Source organism: Callithrix jacchus, chromosome 12 (assembly GCF_049354715.1).
Source record: "Callithrix jacchus isolate 240 chromosome 12, calJac240_pri, whole genome shotgun sequence".
In the NCBI taxonomy this organism is placed as follows: domain Eukaryota; kingdom Metazoa; phylum Chordata; class Mammalia; order Primates; family Cebidae; genus Callithrix; species Callithrix jacchus.
The window spans coordinates 118245949-118266251 of NC_133513.1; the positions used below are offsets into that span (position 1 = coordinate 118245949).

At 39.9% G+C, this 20303-nt stretch overlaps 1 protein-coding gene across 3 annotated transcripts in view; it reads left to right on the forward strand.

Annotated features, from left to right (window-relative positions):
* ZRANB1 (zinc finger RANBP2-type containing 1) overlaps positions 1–20303 on the forward strand; it is a 64109-nt gene that overhangs the window by 9410 nt on the left and 34396 nt on the right. Inside the window, exons 2-3 of one of the 3 annotated variants that reach the window (XM_002756704.7) lie at positions 10263–10437; positions 12035–12885. In XM_002756704.7, coding sequence (XP_002756750.2) covers positions 10397–10437; positions 12035–12885 — 892 coding nt within the window. In that variant the 5' untranslated portion in view covers positions 10263–10396. Of the gene's footprint in view, positions 1–10262; positions 10438–12034; positions 12886–20303 lie in introns of those variants that run through there. The other 2 variants (XM_008978875.5, XM_078346725.1) reach the window with 2 other exon arrangements.

The window sequence follows — 20303 nt, forward strand, 5'->3', positions numbered from 1 at the left end:
TGCAACCTCCATTTCCTGGGTTCAAGTGAGTCTTTTGCCTCAGCCTACTGAGTAGCTGGGATTGCAGGTGTCTGCCTCCACGCCTGGCTAATTTTTTGTATTTTTAGTAGAGATGGGGTTTCACTATGTTGGTCAGGCTAGTCTCGAACTCCTGATCTCAGGTGATCCACCTGTCTCTGCCTCCTAAAGTGCTGGGGTTACAGGCATGAGCCACCGTGCCCGTCCACTAGTTTATTTTTAAGCAAGAACTAGTTCAGTTTTCAGAACTAACTAAACTTTTTGTGGAATCCTATCTTTTTTTTTTTAGACGGAGTCTCGCTCTCGTTACCCAGGCTGGAGTGCAATGGCGCGATCTCGGCTCGGCACTATCTCAGCTCACCACAACCTCCGCCTCCTGGGTTCAGGCAATTCTGCCTCAGCCTCCTGAGTAGCTGGGACTACAGGCATGCCCCACCATGCCCAGCTAATTTTTTGTATTTTTAGCAGAGATGGGGTTTCACCATGTTGACCAGGATGGTCTTGATCTCTTGACCTTGTGATCCACCCACCTTGGCCTCCCAAAATGCTAGGATTACAGGCGTGAGCCACCGCACCTGGTCGGCAGAGGAGATTTCTAATACAAAGCCCCTAAAGGGAGAATGATCTTGACTTGTAAAAGGAACAGAAAGAAAATCAATTAAAAGATTTGTAAGTAAGTTTGGGAAGTTTTAATTTTATTCTTTGTAGGGATAGTGGATAGAGTGGAAGTGCAAGATGACTTAGTCTCTGCAGTAATCCAACTGACAAATAATGGTGGCTTGGAGTAAGGGTATAGCAGGGGAGTCTGGAGAGAAGCAAACATTTGGGGACTTGTTTAGGAGGTAGTGTCAGTGGCAGCTAGTCTGTTTTCTAACCTGATATTCTTGGACAATGTGTTTATAATCCTGGAAGGTTGTGGTGCATTTGTCAGAGGGCACTTGCTTTAGAACTGGGTTTCAATTCCTAGCTTTGTGACCCTGGATGAGATATTTCACCTCTCCCGAAGGCATAGAATCTTTTTTTTTTTTTTTTAAGACAGTCTCACTCTGTCACCCAGGTTGGAGTGCAATGGCGCGATCTTGGCTCACTGCAACCTCTGCCTCCTGGGTTCAAGTTATTCTCCTGCCTCAGCCACCCGAGTAGCTGGGATTACCGGCTAATTTTTTTTCTGTATTTTTAGTAGACATGGGTTTTCACCAGGTTGGTCAGGCTGGTCTCAAACTTCTGGCCTTGTGATCTGCCCACCTCAGCCTTCCAAAGTGTTGGGATTAGAGGCGTGAGCCACCACGCTTGGCTGGCACAGATTCTTACTCATAAAAATGGAGGCCGGACACGTGCCTCACATCTGCAATCCTAGCACTTTGGGAGGCCGAGGCAGGTGGACCACGAGGTCAGGAGTTTGAGACCAGCCTGGCCGACATAGTGAAACCCTGTCTCTCTCAGAAATACAAAAATTACCTGGATGTGGTGGCACTTGCCTGTAGTCCCAGCTACTTGGGAGGCAGGAGAATTGCTCGAACCCGGGAGGTGGAGGTTGCAGTGAGCCAAGATAATGTTACTGTACTCCAGCCTGGGTAACAGAGTGGGACTCCATCTCAGATAGATAGATAGATAGATAGAGAGAGAGAGAGAGACATACAAAAGTTAAGATAATGTTATTTCAAGCTGGCAGATGTTCGTGATATTAATTACAGGATTTGGGATTTGAAGTGATCAGTTTTAGACCCCCACTTAAAGATAGGTAAGGCATTATTGTCCCCATTTCTTTTTCAGATGAGAGGCTTGGGTCCTAAGGATTTGGCTAGTATTTCAGATGTAAGAGAGGGAGAGGGGCTCAAACTCAACATTTTCTAAGTGTAGTACATTTTTTTATCCTTTCTTTTGAGATGGGATCTTTGTCTGTCACCAGGCTAGAGTGCAGTGGTGCAGTCTTGGCTCACTGCAGCCTCCGCTTCCTGGATTCAAGTGATTCTCCTGCCTCAGCCTCCTGAGTAGCTGGGATTGCAGGTGCCCGCCACCATGCCTAGCTAATTTTTGTATTTTTAGTAGGGACGGAGTTTTACTGTGTTGGCCAGGCTAGTCTTGCTCTCCTGACCTCATGAGCTACAGTACCTGGCAACCTTGGAATATTTCATCCATTTTATTCTGCTTGCTTTTTGCAGCTTTTTTCTTTCTTCATATCATAACTTGCTGAGTATATGAAAGTTCCAGGTTTGTATCTCTCCTTCCTCTGTCACAGAGATTACACAGATTGTGATAAAAAGATGGCCTTAGTGGGCTAAATATGGTAATGACCCTTTGTAAATTGGGACGTATCTGTTCACTGTGTGAACAGAGAATGGATAGGGTAATGAAATTAAATTCTTGATGAAGTAGTGTGTTCATAGTTCTTGCAAAAGTTGTTTTGTTAGTTTTTAAATTCTGGGTTGATGTGCATTTTTAGAGTTAATTGTTCCATTTCCAGTTTCAGAAAACTGTGGTCTTTCATCCAATTAGAATGCAGGTTTTTTGAGCACAGGGACAGTGTTTTGTCTAGTTATATCTCTTCATATTTCTGAGTACATGGTAAACCTGTGGTAAATATTGTCCTAGGCCGTTAACATTAGTTTTGTTTGGGATTGTGATTTAAGGTACATACATGATTGACCTGGGATGTCTCAAACCATGTAAAGGAACTATGCTTTAAGATAGGTTCTACCTAAGCTCAAGACATATCTGTATTACTCCCCCTCACTTTCTTGTTATGACTGAGGAACCGAAGTATGCAGACAGAGTAAGTATGTAAAGAGCTAGAATTCTTCCTGAGATGACAAGATAAAAACAGAAAGAGCCTTAATTTGTTTCATGCTAGATTTGACACAATATAAGTTAACTTTTTGTCTTCTAGATCTTCTTTCATTCTAGTTAGTGGGTTGCTAATTGTCTAGTGATATAAAAGAAAACAAGACCTTAGAATTGTGTAACTTGTTACAGTTTTTTCTGATTAACGTAGCCATGACAAATTAAAATTTAACATTTAAATTTGTTACATTTTGAAGACTTAGGTTTGGTTGGAATGAAGTTAATTGTAGTTGTAGAGGGTAATTACCTCAGTTAAATAAGGCGTAGTGCTGATAAGGCCAAGGTCACCCAGGCAGGTGGGATTTAACTTCATTTTACTTTGTCCAACTTATCCACAGATTCCTGGGAAGTGTATAGTATGTTTAGTTCACGTCTACTCATTTGATACAGATGCTATAGATAATAGTGACCTCTTTATAGGAATGGCAGCTCAGTTTTGAGATCAGTTATTGATTATTTACATACAATTTCACACAGATTTAGGACTTTTAAAAGATACTTAATGATTGCAAAAGTTTTGTACTTATGTCATTTTCATGGCAAGATTTGAATAGTTAACCAGCTATGGGTTGCCACAGCATCAAGTCTGTTGCAGGGTGGTAGACTTTCAGGGCAGCGATGGAAGGAAGAAACATTTATTGAAGAGTTTTGTGGCTCTTAGTATTTTAATCCCTTCAATTTGTAGATGGGAAAACTGTGGCTCAGAAATAAGAAATTCTGAATAGAAATTCAGTTTTGGACATGTTAAGTGTGAAATACTTGTTAAAACATTCAAATTGAGGTGTCAGGTGGGCATCCTGGTTTTACAAATCTGGAGTTAGGGGAGAGATCCTGCTTTGAGATACAAATTTGTAAATTATCACCATATAAATGATATTTAAAGCCCGGAGATTGACTAAGATTCCTAAAGTAGGTAGAGGTTAGAGAGAAGAGAACCAAAGCTTGGGGCACTTGGCTCATTTTTTTTCTTTTTATTTTTTTTGAGACAGTTTCGTTTTGTTGTCCAGGTTGGAGTGCAGTGGCATGGTCTTGTCTCACTGCAACCTCCACCTCCCAGGTTCAGGTGATTCTCCTGGCCCAGCTTCCTGAGTAGCTGGGATTACAGGCATGCGCCACCATGCCTGGCTGATTTTTGTATTTTTAGTAGAGATGGGGTTTCACCATGTTGGCCAGGATGGTCTCGAATGCCTGACCTCGTGATCCGCCCATCTCAGTCTCCCAAAGTGCTGGGATTACAGGGGGTGAGCCACCACACCCGCCCCACTTGGCTCTTTAATTCCGAAATACAAGGAATAACAACAAAGAAGATTGAGGAAGAAAAGCTGTTGAGATTAGAGGAAAACCAGGAGAATGTCTTGGAAGCCATGTGAGGACAGTATGTTTAATTGTGGATTATAGAACTAGAGGGCTTCAGATTAAGCCATTTAACAAAGAATTTCGTGATTGTTGTATTTTGCCTAAGAGTGTTTTTTTAATTCCAAATGCTAAAAGTTGCAGAGGCAATAGTGTTTAATAATTTTGTAGATTCGATTACATCTTATATATTTTTAATGGGGCTAGAATGGGAAGGTGCAGAAGTCATGACTTGCTGTGTAATATTCTAGATATTTGTTGATGTAGTGCTGTACTTAAGTATGGACCTAATTGGTGTGTTACAAAATGAGGGAAAAACCAATGTCATGGGTTTTGCTTTATTTATAAAATGGTCAAGGATAAAGGAAGACATACCAAGTGTATCAAACATGAATCTTAGTCCTAAAACTCAGAAAAATGCTTACCACATCTGCTTTCTTTAACTTGATTTGAATTCTACTTCTTTGGCAAGAAATTCAACCTCAGTCATCCTTGGGGTCCCCTCTCCTTGTGTTATTATAAGGCCTGGTGTCATATGGTTCAAATTTTGCCTGCGTTGTTTATAGTATTGTCTTCCATTGCCCTCCACAAGGTTCCTTCAGGTTCTGTGGCTCTTCCACCAACTGTGGGCCCTAGTGTCTATGGCATGGCACCTAGTTTATATCTAGCAGACACTTTATACCAAGGCCTTGCCACCTGATCAGTTTGCTACCATGGAGTTGATCCCATCCTCTCTAGAATTTCTTCTGAGATTACTCACAAGGTCCATTTCTTTCTCAACATGATCTCTTCTTAGGTTTACTAAACACAAGGTGCTGGTCTACCTTCCATGCCACTGGAATCCCTGAGCCAAGGTTTTTGAAAGCCTGGCTGTTTGATCGAAAATCGAAGGGAGGGATGGAAAAGACGGGAGTGAGTAACATAGGAAAAACATATATGAATTAGTGTTCCAAAAACTAGCCCCAAGAGAAAAATATAGTTAAAGTGCCAAATGTCAGTAAAAGTATGGTTGCTTGGAGTGTACTTGGAGTGATCTGAAAACTTCATGAAGATGAGACCTTGAACTGAGCCTTAAAGAATGGGTAGAATTCATTATAAATGAGTGTGTCTGTTGTGCTTCTGTATCTAAGGCAGTACCTTCATGTGAATATTTTTGGCAGGTGGTGACACATGCATGAGTCAGGGGCATGTGCGGCATGTTTGGGAGTTAGCATGTGGTGTGTTTGTGACAGGAAGTTGTTGAGAGTTCATACTTCTCTTTTTGAGAAGAGCCTCAGAAAGAAAATTGTGGATCAGTCAGCTGGATGGATTTAGAAAGGGAAGATGCTTAGAAGGCTTTTATAGTAGTTCTGACCTGAACTGGAAAAGGATTGATGGCAGTGGGAATGAGAAGACAGTAACTAGATAGAAACCACTAGGAAGAATCTGTGGGAAGAAGGCAGAATTTAAGGGGATCCTGAGTTTTCTGCTAGTGCAGAGGTATTAATGGTGCCATTAATGGAAGCTGGAGAAGTCAAGATAGGAGTTTGGTGTGGGAAGATTAGGAGTTTAATGAGGATTTGATAACCTGTTGGAGCCCTGAAATGAGGTTAGATTTGTAGATAAAGGGTTTACCATATCATCTTCATGATCCTGCCCTAGACCAGTTGTTTTTCCTGTTGATTATTGTGAAAAAGACAGTGATGAAGGAATAGAATATACTGATGAGAAAAGAGGAGATGACTCTGTGCGATTTTTTTTGGCTTAAGACTTAAGTAGTTTAGGCCAGGCGCGATGCTGGCTCATGCCTGTAATCCCAGCACTTGGGGAGGCCGAGGTGGATGGATCACAAGGTCAGGAGTTTGAGACCAGCCTGGCCAATATGGTGAAACCCCATCTCTACGAAAAAACATACAAAAATTAGCCACGTGTGGTGGTGTGTACCTGTAGTCCCAGCTACTCAGGAGGCTGAGACAGGAGAATTTCTTGAACCTGGGAGGCGGAGGTTGCAGTGAGCCAAGATCATGCCATTGCACTCCAGCCTGGGTAATAGTGAGACTCCGTCTCCAAAAAAAAAAAAAAAAAAGACTGAAGTAGTTAAAAATTTTTGATTTACAGAAATTTTATAATTTAGAACTGCTTTGTAATATTTAAAAGCCTGAAAATTTAGCATGCTTGAAATATCCTTTTTTAGTTTTAGCTTTCATCTTTATTCCCCTAAGATGCTCTCTGAGCATTTGTGAATCTCCACAGATTTATGTCAGTAAATATTTATACTAATAAGTATAAATTTGTATAAAAGTCCTTAAGGCTGCCTTTTTGTCTTTTTTTTTTTTTTGAGACAGAGTCTCCCGCTGTCACCCAGGCTGGAGTGCAGTGGCGCAATCTCAGCTCACTGCAACCTTTGCCTCCCGGGTTCAAGTGATTCTCCTGCTTCAGCCTCCTGAAGATCATGGGTGCGCACCACCATGCTCGGCTAATTTTTTTGTGTATTTTTAGTAGAGACGGGGTTTCACCACGTTGGTCAGTCTGGTCTCGATCTTTTGACCTCATGATCCACGCACCTCAGACTTCCAAAATTCTGGGATTACAGGCATGAGCCACCACGCACGGTTTAAAGCTGTGTTTAGTTCTTCCTTTGTAGAACTTCTCATCATCTGAAACTACTGGCAATTGAGCTTATCTCAGTTTGTTTCTGGAGTTTGTGCTTAATGAGAATTATTTCACTTCTTTTTTTTTTTTAAATTGCATTTTAGGTTGTGGGGTACATGTGAAGAACATGCAAGATTGTTGCATAGGTACACACATGGCAGAGTGATTTGCTGCCTTCCTCCCCATCACATATATCTGGCATTTCTCCCAATGCTATCTCTCCCCAACTCCCCACCCCGTTGTCCCTCCCCTATTTTCCCCGACAGACCCCTATTTCACTTCTTTAGTGTTCTATGATTGTTTAGTAGGTGGTCAGGGAAGTTTGTAGTATAGCTATAATTTTGAGGAATTTACTTCAATATAGATATAATTCTTATACAGTGTTTAGTAATGCTTTGTAAATATTCAACATGACAATATAGAAAGTGTTCAGCAATTGGTCCCTTTCCTCCACCTGCTATTATTAGTACATGCACCATAATACTTGTATATTTTTATTATTATCTGAATTGGGAAGTATATAATTAAAAACAGTTTTGAATTTAGTACTAGTAAATTTAATACTAGTAAATGGTTGATATATTTACAGATGTTTTCTACTGGCAGAGCTTGATACACAGATGGATTCCTGGTTTCCTTGGTCCACAGGATGGAAACTGTTGGTATTGCGTTTGATCCAAGGAATATTTGTTTTAAGAGTAGCAGTTGTGTCCAGTTCTCCTTAAAGAAGTCCCAGATTATATAGATTTTACTGTGGTTTTATTTTACCAATTAATTGAAGTTTGAGTCCTTGGATAGAATTTGCAAATCTGCTTTGCATGCAGAATTAAACTTGTAAACTAAATTTACTTGGTTGTATTAATATATTTAACACTTAAAGTGATATTTAGTAAGTTTTATTTCAGGGTACAGTATTAACTTTTAGAGCTGGCCATTTTGGAAATAATTTTTTTGTACTTTTTGGAATGTTTTGACATCTGGAAAAAGTGTACTCTGTTAATTTCTTAGTAATATTGTAAAAAAAAAATCCACATGGTTGAGTTGATGTTATCTTTACTCTTCCATTCTATTTACCAATTACCACAGGTAGATATGGTTATCTCAGATAATCGTCAAAGAATTTTTTCTTTTTTTTTCCTCTTTTTGAGACAAGGTCTCTGAATGCAATAGTGTGTTCATGGCTCACTACAGCTTCAACCCTCTGGGCTGAAGTGATCCTCCTACCTCAGCCTCCTGAGTAGCTGGGACTACAGGCATGTGCCACCACCCTGGGCTAATTTTTGTATTTTTTGAAGAGGGGGTTTTGCCATGTTGCCCAGGTGGGTCTCAAACTCTTGGACTCAAGCAGTCCACCCACCTAGACCTCCTATGCTGGGATTATAGGCATGAACGCTCAGCTGCTCTTCAATGAATTTTAGCTTGCAGTTACTAAACAGCATTCCTGCAACGTTTCAAGTTCCCTTAGAGTGGACACTGTACATCATTACCCATTTTTTTTTTCCCTCAAGACGGTCTTACTCCGTCATCTCGACTGAGTTATAGTAACACAATCATAGCTCACTGCAGCCTTGAACTCCTGGGCTCAAATGGTCCTCCTCTTTTGGCCTACTAAGTGGTCAGGATACATGCACAAGCCACTGCACCTGGCTAATTAAAAACATTTTTTTTTGGAGGGACTGGGTGTGGGGGCTCACGTCTATAATCCCAACACTTTGGGACGCCGAGGCAGGTGGATCACTTGAGGATAGGAGTTTGAGACCAGCCTGGCCAACATGGTGAAACTCTGTCTCTACTAAAAATATAAAAATTGGCTGAGTGTGGTGGCATATGCCTGTAGTCCCAGCTACTTGGGAGTCTGAGGCAGGAGAATAATTGAACCTGGGAGGTGGAGGTTGCAGTGAGTTGAGATCGTGCCACTGCACTCCAGCCTGGGTGACAGAGTGAGACTCTGTCTCAACAACAAATTTTTTTTTTCTTTTTTGTAGTGATGGAGTGTTGCTGTGTTGTCCAGGTTGGTCTTGAATCCTGGGCTAAAGCGATCCTCCCACTTCGTCCTCCCAAAGTGCTAGGATTACAGACTTGAGCCACTGTGCTTATCATCTAATATAAGACACATCTCTTAAAACTCTTGATCTTGGTTTTGGTATTGCTTAGTTATCTGGATTTTCAGAGGTGGTAGGCTAATTAGGCAGCTATCTGACATTATTTTACCAGGCACATATGACAATGATTGTTGTTATTATTTTGAGACGGAGTCTTGCTCTGTTGCCAGGTTGGTGTGCAGTTGCGCAATCTCGGCTCACTGCAGTCTCAGCCTTCCAGGTTCAAGCAATTCTCCTGCTTCAGCCTCCCGAGTAGTTGGGATTACAGGTGCACACCACAATGCCTGGCTAATTTTTGTACTTTTAGTAGAGATAGGGTTTCATCATGTTGGCCTCTGGATGGATGATCTTGACCTCTTGACCTTGTGATCTACCTGCCCCAGCCTCCTAAAGTGCTGGTATTACAGGCATGAGCCACTGTGCCTGGCGACAGTGATTATTTTTTACGGCAATTTTTTGTTTATTTTTGAAATTAGCCTGGACATTTAAATATATTATGCCAGTACGTTAGTCACCATGAGGATTAGTTATGGTAATGTAAGGTTATGGGCTGTTTAGTTGTAGTACTAAAACAAGCATGGATTTTTGAATGTGAATATTTTAGAGGAAATATTGAAATCACTTAGAGTAGTCCTGGATATATGTTCATAATGACATAATGTTGTCTTCTTGTTTCTACATGCTCATTTTCATTTCCAATAGCATGAGCAAGTAACTTACTTATATTTCATTCCTGAGAAACTAAAAGAAGCTGCCTAAGGAGTATGAAAGTTGTCATTACATCTGTATTGTCTACTTTTTGGATGCTTATATGATTATAGATCGCTGCTCCTCCACACATTTTGGGCTGCTGTCAGGTTGTAAGTAATCAGTATACAAACCAAATTTAAAAATTTAAGCAAGATAATTTTATATTACTTGGGTCAGGGAAAAATGCAGTTGCTGAAGGTTTCATTGGTAAATATAAGCGGTTTTTCTTTTTATACTTTTTTGGATTATGTCATCTTTTCCCTTTTAGTAATAGAAGTAATACAGGTAGGAATTAACTTAGCACTTCCAAATTAATGGTAATATTAGACATGCATACACAAGCACAGGATTAAGGTTATATGTCTCATCCCTGTTTAATGTGGCTGACCAGCCCAGTTGATTAGGTAATGTTATTGCTCTGTTAATGTTAAAATTGTAAATATAGTTGTTCATTGTTAAAATAAGTGAGTAGGATTAAAATAGAGAATTGATAAAAGTAAAGCCTTAAAAACCTTTTAGCTGAAGTAGCAGGCTTCAAGTGAAATTCAGTTTTGGTCTCCTTTACAGGAATAGCTATTCACAGTCAGACAGAACCTCTTATCACGTTTTGCAGTATCTCCTGAGGAAGTCAGAATCTGAGCCAGCATGAAGACGGAATCTTGTCTTCGATCTGATTTGCAAACCGTACTTTTATTCTAATCATGTGCAAGGTGGAGGTTATAGCGTGGGAACTAAAATCTTAGTAAGTGTGGTTTTTATTTTAGCTATTAAGTAGTATACTTAAAAAAATAAAATTTAAATTTATTTCACCACCTATCATAAGTAGTATACTTTCTTATAGTGATTTTTTTTCTTCTTAGCAGAGTTCACACTATGAAGGGGTGTGGACTTGGCAGGCAGGAATATAATTCAGTATACTTCAAAAGTGAAAGATTTAGGCCGTGCGTGGTAGCTCTCGCCTGTAATCCCAGCACTTTGGGAGGCCGAGGCAGGTGGATCACGAGGTCAGGAGTTCAAGACCAGCCTGGCAAAGATGCTGAAACCCCATCTTTACTAAAAATAAAAAAATTAGCTGAGCATGGTGGCACGCACCTGTAATCCCAGCTCTTGGGAAGGAGAATCACTTGAAGAGGTTGCAGTGAGCTGAGATTGTACCACCGCAGTTCAGCCTGGGCAACAGAGCAAAGACTCCAGCTCAAAAAAAAAAAAAGGGAAAGATTTAACCCCTCTAGATTCAGGAAAAAAATCCCTGAGAAAGAGAGAGAAAAGCTTCTATACTCTGTCTAGGATTTCTTTCGCTTTCTTGGTGAAAAATAGGTGTTGGGATGTTACTGAGTTATATGAAGAGTGGCCAGTGTCTAAATTCAAGCCATTAAAAAAAATATCATTAAATGGGCTACGTAAGTTGCTTCATTTATCAGTTAGCTGACATTAAATCTTGAAGATTAAGTCTTGAAATCTTCATTATAGTGTATAGTATTAGCCCATTGTTGAATCCTAGGAACCTTTTAAGTAGTGAATATATTTTAAATATGAATTGGATTTTGAGTATATTTTAAGTATTCAAAATTTAAAATATTTTAATTACAGACATTCACAATGATACTGGAATGATTATGCTATTAGTTATTTTCAGTGACCTTCCATGCATTTAATTTTCCCAAGTACAGTCTTCTTTTTGTGCTCTAGATAGAATTAGATTTTGAGGCTACAGGATATCAAGGAACTGTCTATTTAATGTTACTTCGTTAATTGTAGCCATTACTTCTCGACATCTTTCTTTACTACCTGTGCTAATTAAGAACAGTGGATAATTAGCATTCTAAGCTGCTTTTCTCTCTTAGCAATAATGATAGAATTGATGTTTGATCTTCTGTATTCATGAATCATAATCTGTGTTTTTCATAATTCGAGAATGGTTATATGCTTAAGTTATTATTTACTTTGTGTTGTTTCCTCTACCTTTGACTCATTATAAACTATTAGTTACTCTTGTAAATTGATATGATGGCTTCCCTGAAATTAAACATTTCTGTCAGTGGCTTCCCTTTAATCTTCATCCTTCTTGGATCAAACCTCCTTCTATCTCCTGCCTATCTCTTTTGCATTCCAAAGGTCAATTTTTTTAAATTCCAAGGTGGAAGATTTTTTCTTTGGGAATTTATCTCCAGTGTTTCTATGGAAATCAAAAAAGGAAATTAGAACAATTCAATATTGAAATGTTACATGCCTCTTTTGAGAAATGTATATTTTGTAGGTTGAAGGGTATGCTTTTTGGGGAGCATATTTTTGGAGGTGGAATGTAGTTCTCTTAATAACCGTGTCCTAATTATTTATAGCTGCCTGCCTGACACAACTCGCTTCAAGAAGTGCACAATGTCAGAACGTGGAATTAAGTGGGCTTGTGAATATTGTACGTATGAAAACTGGCCATCTGCAATCAAGTGTACTATGTGTCGTGCCCAAAGACCTAGTGGAACAATTATTACGGAAGATCCATTTAAAAGTGGTTCAAGTGATGTTGGTAGAGATTGGGATCCTTCCAGCACTGAAGGAGGAAGTAGTCCTTTGATATGTCCAGACTCCAGTGCAAGACCAAGGGTTAAATCTTCATATAGCATGGAAAATGCAAATAAATGGTCATGCCACATGTGTACATATTTGAACTGGCCAAGAGCAATCAGATGTACCCAGTGCTTATCCCAGCGTAGGACCAGGAGTCCTACAGAATCTCCTCAGTCCTCAGGATCTGGCTCAAGACCAGTTGCTTTTTCTGTTGATCCTTGTGAGGAATACAATGATAGAAATAAACTGAACACTAGGACACAGCACTGGACTTGCTCTGTTTGCACATATGAAAACTGGGCCAAGGCTAAAAGATGTGTTGTTTGTGATCATCCCAGACCTAATAACATTGAAGCAATAGAGTTGGCAGAGACTGAAGAAGCTTCTTCAATAATAAATGAGCAAGACAGAGCTCGATGGAGGGGAAGTTGCAGTAGTGGTAATAGCCAAAGGAGATCACCTCCTGCTATGAAGCGGGACTCTGAAGTGAAAATGGATTTTCAGAGGATTGAATTGGCTGGTGCTGTCGGCAGCAAGGAGGAACTTGAAGTAGACTTCAAAAAACTAAAGCAAATTAAAAACAGGATGAAAAAGACTGATTGGCTATTCCTCAATGCTTGTGTGGGTAAGTTTCTGTATTCCGCATTTTTTTTGAATGGGATGGGAAAAGATAGTAAAAAATGATACAAAAAGAGCTAGGTGTGCTGACATGTCTGTTTTAGCCTCTTGCTTGAGACTAGGAGTTCGAGGCTGTAGTATGCCATGATCAGTCTGTGAGTAGCAACTGCACTCTAGCTTGGGCAGCATAGTGAGACTCTGCTTCCAAAATATGTATGATGTGCAAGGTCAGTATTTAGCATCTAATTCATTCAACCTGATAGTTGTATTTTCAAGTATGCATACATAAAAATTTATGTATTTGTGATCTTGTCATAACTTTGTGCTAAATTGCCCACAATTAATTGTGTTTATGTCTATCCATTACTGAGGGCAGGGGAAACTTTTAAGTTAAAGCAAAGTTTTTACACATCAATAGTAAAATATATACCTGGACTTTAAAACTGCTACTCTGTTTATTGTAACAAGATGTAACTGAGGAACACCAGCTGCTGTTTCCAAGTATTTGTAAACAGTGTGAGCATCTTGTGATGATAGAAGCTTTAGTCAGATGTTAAAAATACCACAAAAATGTATGACTCCAAGAAGTTGAACAAACATAATACTGACCTTGAAAATACTGGTGTTACTTTAACATGAGTGTCATGTAGTAAATATTTGCAAACTTTATGGAACTGATTACATGTAGCCAGCTGATTCCATACTTCAAGTTATGGTTCATATGCTTTGTCACATTTTCCTCAGGAAATGCTGTTACAGGACAGAGACAGAAGAGAGCAGAGTTTTTCTTCAGTTATTGATCTCATGAGTTAATCGTGATATAATTCACAAAAGCAGTGACTTGAGTCTTCAGTATTTTTTTGAGTAGATTAGATGTTGATTTTTGTTAAATTATTTGGATGGGCTGCTTACTTTGACATTTGGTTTTATAAGGGAAATTTTGAATGATTACTGAGGCTAAACTTTGTGTGGAACAGTAGCTGAGCCTTAACTATACACTTAGCTGTATTTTTTCCCTCAGTACCAATTTCTTTCATTTATCCCTCTGGGTACAGCCCAAGAATATGGAAGGTTTAGCTGTATGAACCTCCTCTGAGTCCTAAGAATCGATTTCAAGAAATCTTGAGTTTTTAAAATTAAATTATATATATGTATAATATATAAATGTCTTCCCCCACCATGAGATCTCACCACTCTGTCACCCAGGCTAGAGGGCAGTGGTTGCTCACTGCAGTCTCAACCACCTGGGGTCAAGTGATCCTGCCACCTCAGCCTCCCCAGTAGCTGGGACTATAGGCATTTTACCACTATACCCAGCTATTGTTTTTTAACTATTATTTGTAGAGATGGGGGTCTCCCTATGTTGCCCAGGCTGATCTTGAACTCCTGGGCTTAAGTGATCTTCCCACCTCAGCCTCCTAAATGTTGGGATTATAGGCATAGTCAGCTGTGCCCAGTTAAAATCCTGAGTATTCAATTTTAACTTAAAAAGAATATCTCAGCAGATGAACCCTTCTGACCTCCAGACGTGGTAGGCATTTGGCAATGCTTGCTACCAGTTTCCTCCCATCCTGAGGATGAGGGACAAAAACACACCAAGCCATCTTCTGCTGTCTCTGTTGTCCCATTTTATTCCACTGATTTTTCTGCTCCAAATTGAGGGACAACACGGTATGATTGTCAGTTTTAAAAATTTAAACAGGAGATACAAAAGGGTTTTATTATTAGTTTCCTTATTGAGATCAAATTCATTTAACGTAAATATTCACTGTTTTGAAAGTGAACAACTTGTATGGCATTTAGTGAATTTCTGTTGTGTAACCACTACCTCTGTGTTGTTCCAAAACATTTTCATCATCCCAAAAGGAAACTATGTACCCATTAAGCAGTTACTGCCCCCTGCCCTTACCAAGCAATCCTTGATAACCACCAGTCTGCTTTTGGTGACTGTGGATTTACCTATTTTGGATATTCATATAAATGAAATCTTTACATATCTATGAGCTTTGATGTTGGGTGTGATTGTCTTTTAATTGCTTATATTGCCTTTGAAACACCCTTTTTTTTTTGAGATGGAGTTTTGCTCTTTTCACCCAGGCTGGAGTGCAATGGTGTGATCTTGGCTTACTGCAACCTCTGCCTCCTGGGTTCAGGCAATTCTCCTGCCTCAGCCTCCTGAGTAGCTGGGATTACAGGCACGCGCCACCGTGCCCAGCTAATTTTTTGTATTTTTAGTAGAGATGGGGTTTCACCATGTTGACCAGAATGGTCTCGATCTCTTGACCTCGTGATCCACCCGCCTCGGCCTCCCAAATGCTGGGATTACAGGCTTGAGCCACCGCGCCCGGCCTGAAACACTTGTAAAATAATTTTTTTGCAGGGAGTAGTGTACTGTGAATACTTGGACTACAAGATGGTGTTACATGTACATGTAGGTTTACAGATGAAAATGAACTAGTCTTCATCATGATGACGCTTAACCTCTTTTGGGGTCATAGAATCCTTTAGGAATCAGGGTTTCACTTCAGCCCCCGGTTGCTTCAAGTCAGTGGATCTCAGGATAAGAACACCTGATTTGAAATATTTTCTCTCCTTGAAACACGCGAGTTAGATGAATCATGTTTGTCTTTATGACATTATTTCTTCTTGGTCTTGCCTTTTTCTACATACTGTTACTTCTTTTCACTAGACTGCTAGCCATGCTTGTACCTCTCTGCATTTTATTTATTGAGACAGAGTTGTGCTTTGTCACTCAGACTGGAGAGCAGTGGTGCAGTCAAGGCTGCAGTGGGCCTTGACTTCAAGCCAGTCATGGCTCATTGCAACCTTGACTTCCTAAGCTCAAGCTGTGCTCCCATGTCAGCCTCCCGAGTAGCTGGGACTACAGGCATGTACCACCATGCCTGGCTAATTTTTGTATTTTTCTTTTTTTTGTAGAGACAGGGTTTCATCTTGTTACCCATGCTGGTCTGAAACTCCTGGGCTCAAGTGATCCACCCACTGCAGCCTCCCTAGAGTACTGGGATTACAGATGTTAGCCCACCTCTTTGCTTTTTTTTTTTTTTTTTTTTTGAGACACTCTTGCTGTCACCCAGGCTGGAGTACAGTGGTATGATCTTGGCTCACTGTAGCCTTCTGGGATCAAGCAGTTCTCTGTCTCAGCCTTCTGAGTAGCTGGGATTACAGGTATCCGCCACCATGCCTGGCTAATTTTAATGAGGTTTCACCATCTTGGCCAGGCTGGTCTTGAACTCTGGACCTCCTGATTCACCTGCCTCGGCCTCCCAGAGTGCTGGGATTACAAGCATGAGCCAGTGGGCCTGGCTACCCCTTTGCATTTTAATCACTGTGACTTCAATTTAAAAGTGGAACAAAAACTTCTACCATAGGACCAGTATTGGATTTGGCCTTGTTTCATTTATAAAACCATTTGATTTGTCGGCTGGGCACTTAGGGTGGCAGGTGGAGATCGAGATCATCCTGGCTAACATGGTGAAACTCTGTCTCTACTAAAAGTACAAAAAGAATTAGCCCAGCTTGGTGGCATGTGCCTGGAGTCCCAGCCACTTGGGAGGCTGAGGCAAGAGAACCACTTGAACCCTGGAGGTGGAGGTTGTGGTAAGCTGAGATCCCGCCACTGCACTACTGCCTGGTCGACAGAGCCAGACTTCGCCTCAAAAACAAAAAATGAAAAGCAACTATTTGTCATTAAATTGCTGTTTCTACCTGCAAAGTTTCTAGATTCTTAGGGCCAAGGGTTGATTGTATTTGGTTCTTGGCAATGTGGACTGTATATCAGCGAATATTTTTTACTGTTAACTGTACAATGTCATTCTGAACTGTTATAATTATAGGCCTGTTTCTGTGGGATAGCCATATTCTGATTTGTAAACATCACTGAAATATGTTAAACAGTTTTTTTAAACTTGTTTACATTGTGTTGGGTTAACTAAAAAAAAAAAAAAGTTTGAGCAGTAAGACTAACAGAAGTTCACATGTACTCAAAATTAATCTTTACTTCCCTTCCCAGATTTCATTAGATACAGTGTATTTTGGCTTATTGTTGTTAGTGATTTTTAAAAAATCCATCTCTAAAGTATGTACACTGAGTATAAAATGTGAGACTTTTTCCATTTAAAGTTGGGAAAAAATTTGGACCTCAGGTCAGCTTTGTAGCTGATAAACTAGGAATGAGGAAGATTCAGTTTGTCGAGAGGGCAGATGTAAACTAAGGCGTCAACAGTGTTGAGCAAACATGTTAACGTAACATAGCTGTTGTATGTAAGTTACACACAAGTGCATGTTATCTTGTGTGGTGAGAGGGTGCTGGGGACAGCTGGGCTAAAACCTGACATCATTAGTGAAACCTGAGATTGGGAATCAGGGTGGTAAAGGTAGAGGTGTGAATGTAAATGTACAGTTGTCTTTGGAGTGTCTGCAGTTGCTGCTGGATTTTTTAGGGACATCAGGTTTTTAGGGAGGTCATGTCAGTACTCAACGTAGACTGCTTTTCTCACTGGGTAGACAACAGTATATCGAGAATAGAGCAACACTACCTAATGTCCTGCTTTTGTTCTGCTATTGTATTGAATCAATTGCCCTATGGAATTGCACTTTGACAATTTGTGTACATAGTTGTGTCCTTAAAAAGACAGGGTTAGATAAGAACACCATATTAAATCTGTGCTGTAACTTGTATTCCTGAACCCTAGACTCATATATCCAGCTGCCTATTCAACATCTTTCCTGGAGTGTTTAATAACTCAAGCTTATTTCAAGCTCAGTGATGCTAAAACAGAACTGGTCTCTCCTTTAAGTCTATTTTCCCAGGCTCCCATTTTGGTTGATGGCAAATTTCTGATTCCATTGCTTGTGTCAAAAGCCTTGTTCCTCCCTGATTCTTCTTTCTCTTAACGCTCCACTTCTTTTTTCTCAGAAGATCCATGGGCTCTACCTTCAAAATATATCTGGACTCTGACCACTTCTCACTATTTTTGTCCAAACCATGATCCCCCTTGCCTTTGCCCTCCCTTACCCCTTGCTTTTGCCCTCCCTTACTGTCTACTGTCAACAGAGGAGCTGCTGTTTTTGTTGTTTTTAAAAACTCTGTGCAGAACCCTCTAGTGATTGTCTGTTTTACTTGGAGTCCCTCAAAAACTCTACAAGGCCATCTACATGCTCTGTATTGCTCATTTCAACTTGCTCCACATAGTTTTGACCCTTAAACAACACAGGTCTGAACTGTATGGGTCCACTTATACATGAGTTTTCTACCAGCTCTGCCACCCCTGAGACAGCAAGACCAACCCCTCTTCCTCCTCCTCGTCAGCCTATTCAAGGTGAGGACGATGAGAATGAAGACCACTTCATGAATTAGTAAATGTGTCTTTCTTCCCTATGGTTTTCTTAGCATTTTCTTTTTTCTAATGTATGACAGGAATATCGTGAATAATACGGATACAAATTTTTATAATTTGACTATTTATGCTAGTAGTAAGGCTTCCAGGTCAGCTGTAGGCTATCAGTAGTTTTGGGGGAGTCAAGTTATCCATGGATTTTCTACTGTGTGGGAGGTTGGTCCCCTACTCCCCTTGTTGTTCAAGGGTCAAATGTATGTTGCTTATCTCTGAACTAATCTGTTTTCCACCTTTTCCATTTTATTCCAGCCACTCTGCTACCTTTTTATTCTATAAACAAGCCTCAAGCCTTTTACTTGCTTTTTTTCTGCCCGAATTGCTTTCCACCTTCACTTCTTTTCTCAAGTGTTGCCTTCTCAGTGAGGTCTTCCATGACTGCTCTATCTAGAATTTCATCCCTGTCCATTATCCCTCCCACAGCATTAATATTCTTCATAACACTTGTCACCTTCTAATATGCTTAGTCATCTTGTTTATTGTTTGTCTCTCTCTACTCTAGAATTTAAGCTTCCTGAGGGCCAGGAATTTTACCTGTTTTGTTCAAAGCTGTATCTTAGAACAGTGCCTGCTACATACATACTAGGCACTCAAGTATTTTTATATCAATGAACAAATGAATATTTTTGGGAACTGGGGTCTGGACAAACCTTTATCCTACTCCTATGAATTTCTGGATTCTTTGCTGGCTTCCTCGCTTTCTATAGTTTTTAGTAGTTGGGGCTCAACCCAGGAGAGCCAGTTCTAGTTCCCACTGGTTGTCAGGAAGTCTGAGGTAAGTATTAGGTATGAAAGGGTCTTACAGGAAAGGATGGAGAGGCTTCAGTTTATCACTGGGCAGTCTATGGATATGAAAAGTCTAAAGTCAGGTTTCTATATATTTAATTTCTCTACCTTCCTACTTGCACTCATGGCAATATTTGCTCTTTAAAAAATCATTCGATGTGTTTGCTGTAACTATCAAATGAGATTTTTCCTTGAAATATTTATTCAGTTGTTGTTGGACCTACTGCTTCCTAGTTGGCATTTTGTCTCACTTCCTCAACAATACCTGCATCTTTCTTAAGTTTACCTTGTGCAGTGCTCCTGCTAATGAAGATGGGAAGGAGCTGAGATTTGGTTGGGGCTGTGGCATAGCGGGAGAAGAATTAAACTTAAGTAACAAGTTCACGTTGAAACTATATGTACATATAGACACACACACACACACACACACACACACACTCTCTCTCTCTCTCTCTCTCTCTCACACACACACACACACACACACACACACACACTTTTTTTTTTTTTTGAGATAAGGTCTTACTCTGTTGCCCAGGCTGGAGTGCAGTGGTGCCATCACAGCTCACTGCAGAAGGCCATTATTGTGCCACTGTACTCCCAGCCTGGGTGACAGAGCAAGGCTGTGTCTTAAAACTTGCATGGTATTAAATATGTCAGAATGTATTTGTCCATTTGGTTTTACTAACACACATTGTTTGACAAAAAATAGCAAAGTGTAGGTGTATTACATTTTAAAGTGTTATTTTCAGTTTGTTTTGGTATTAATATTAAGAATTATGTATATAGATGGACGTTTACAATTTGTCAAAGGTTGTTCTCAAGGAAGTAAATCATTGAATTAGCATTATTTTTTCTTCTGGAGAAACAAAACTATGCAAAATGTAATCTTCTATAATGATTTTTTAAAAAGTTTCTACATTTGAAATATGTGCCTGGTATAATGAAAGGGAGATTGTTGGTGGCTTACGGATCACGAGGTCAAGAGATCAAGACCATCCTGGCCAATGGTGAAACCCCGTCTCTTATTAAAAAAAAGAAAAAAGGAAGGGAGATTGTCCAATAATAAAAACAAAGTCAAAGTAACTTCCGTGAAGAAAAAGTCATTTAGTTTTTGAGAGATTATATTCCTTTGAACTGGAATGATTGTAAGGTGATTTATATTACCAAGAAAATTACCATGTCAAAACAAGCGGAAAAGGAAACGCTTGCATTGGACATTGGTGAT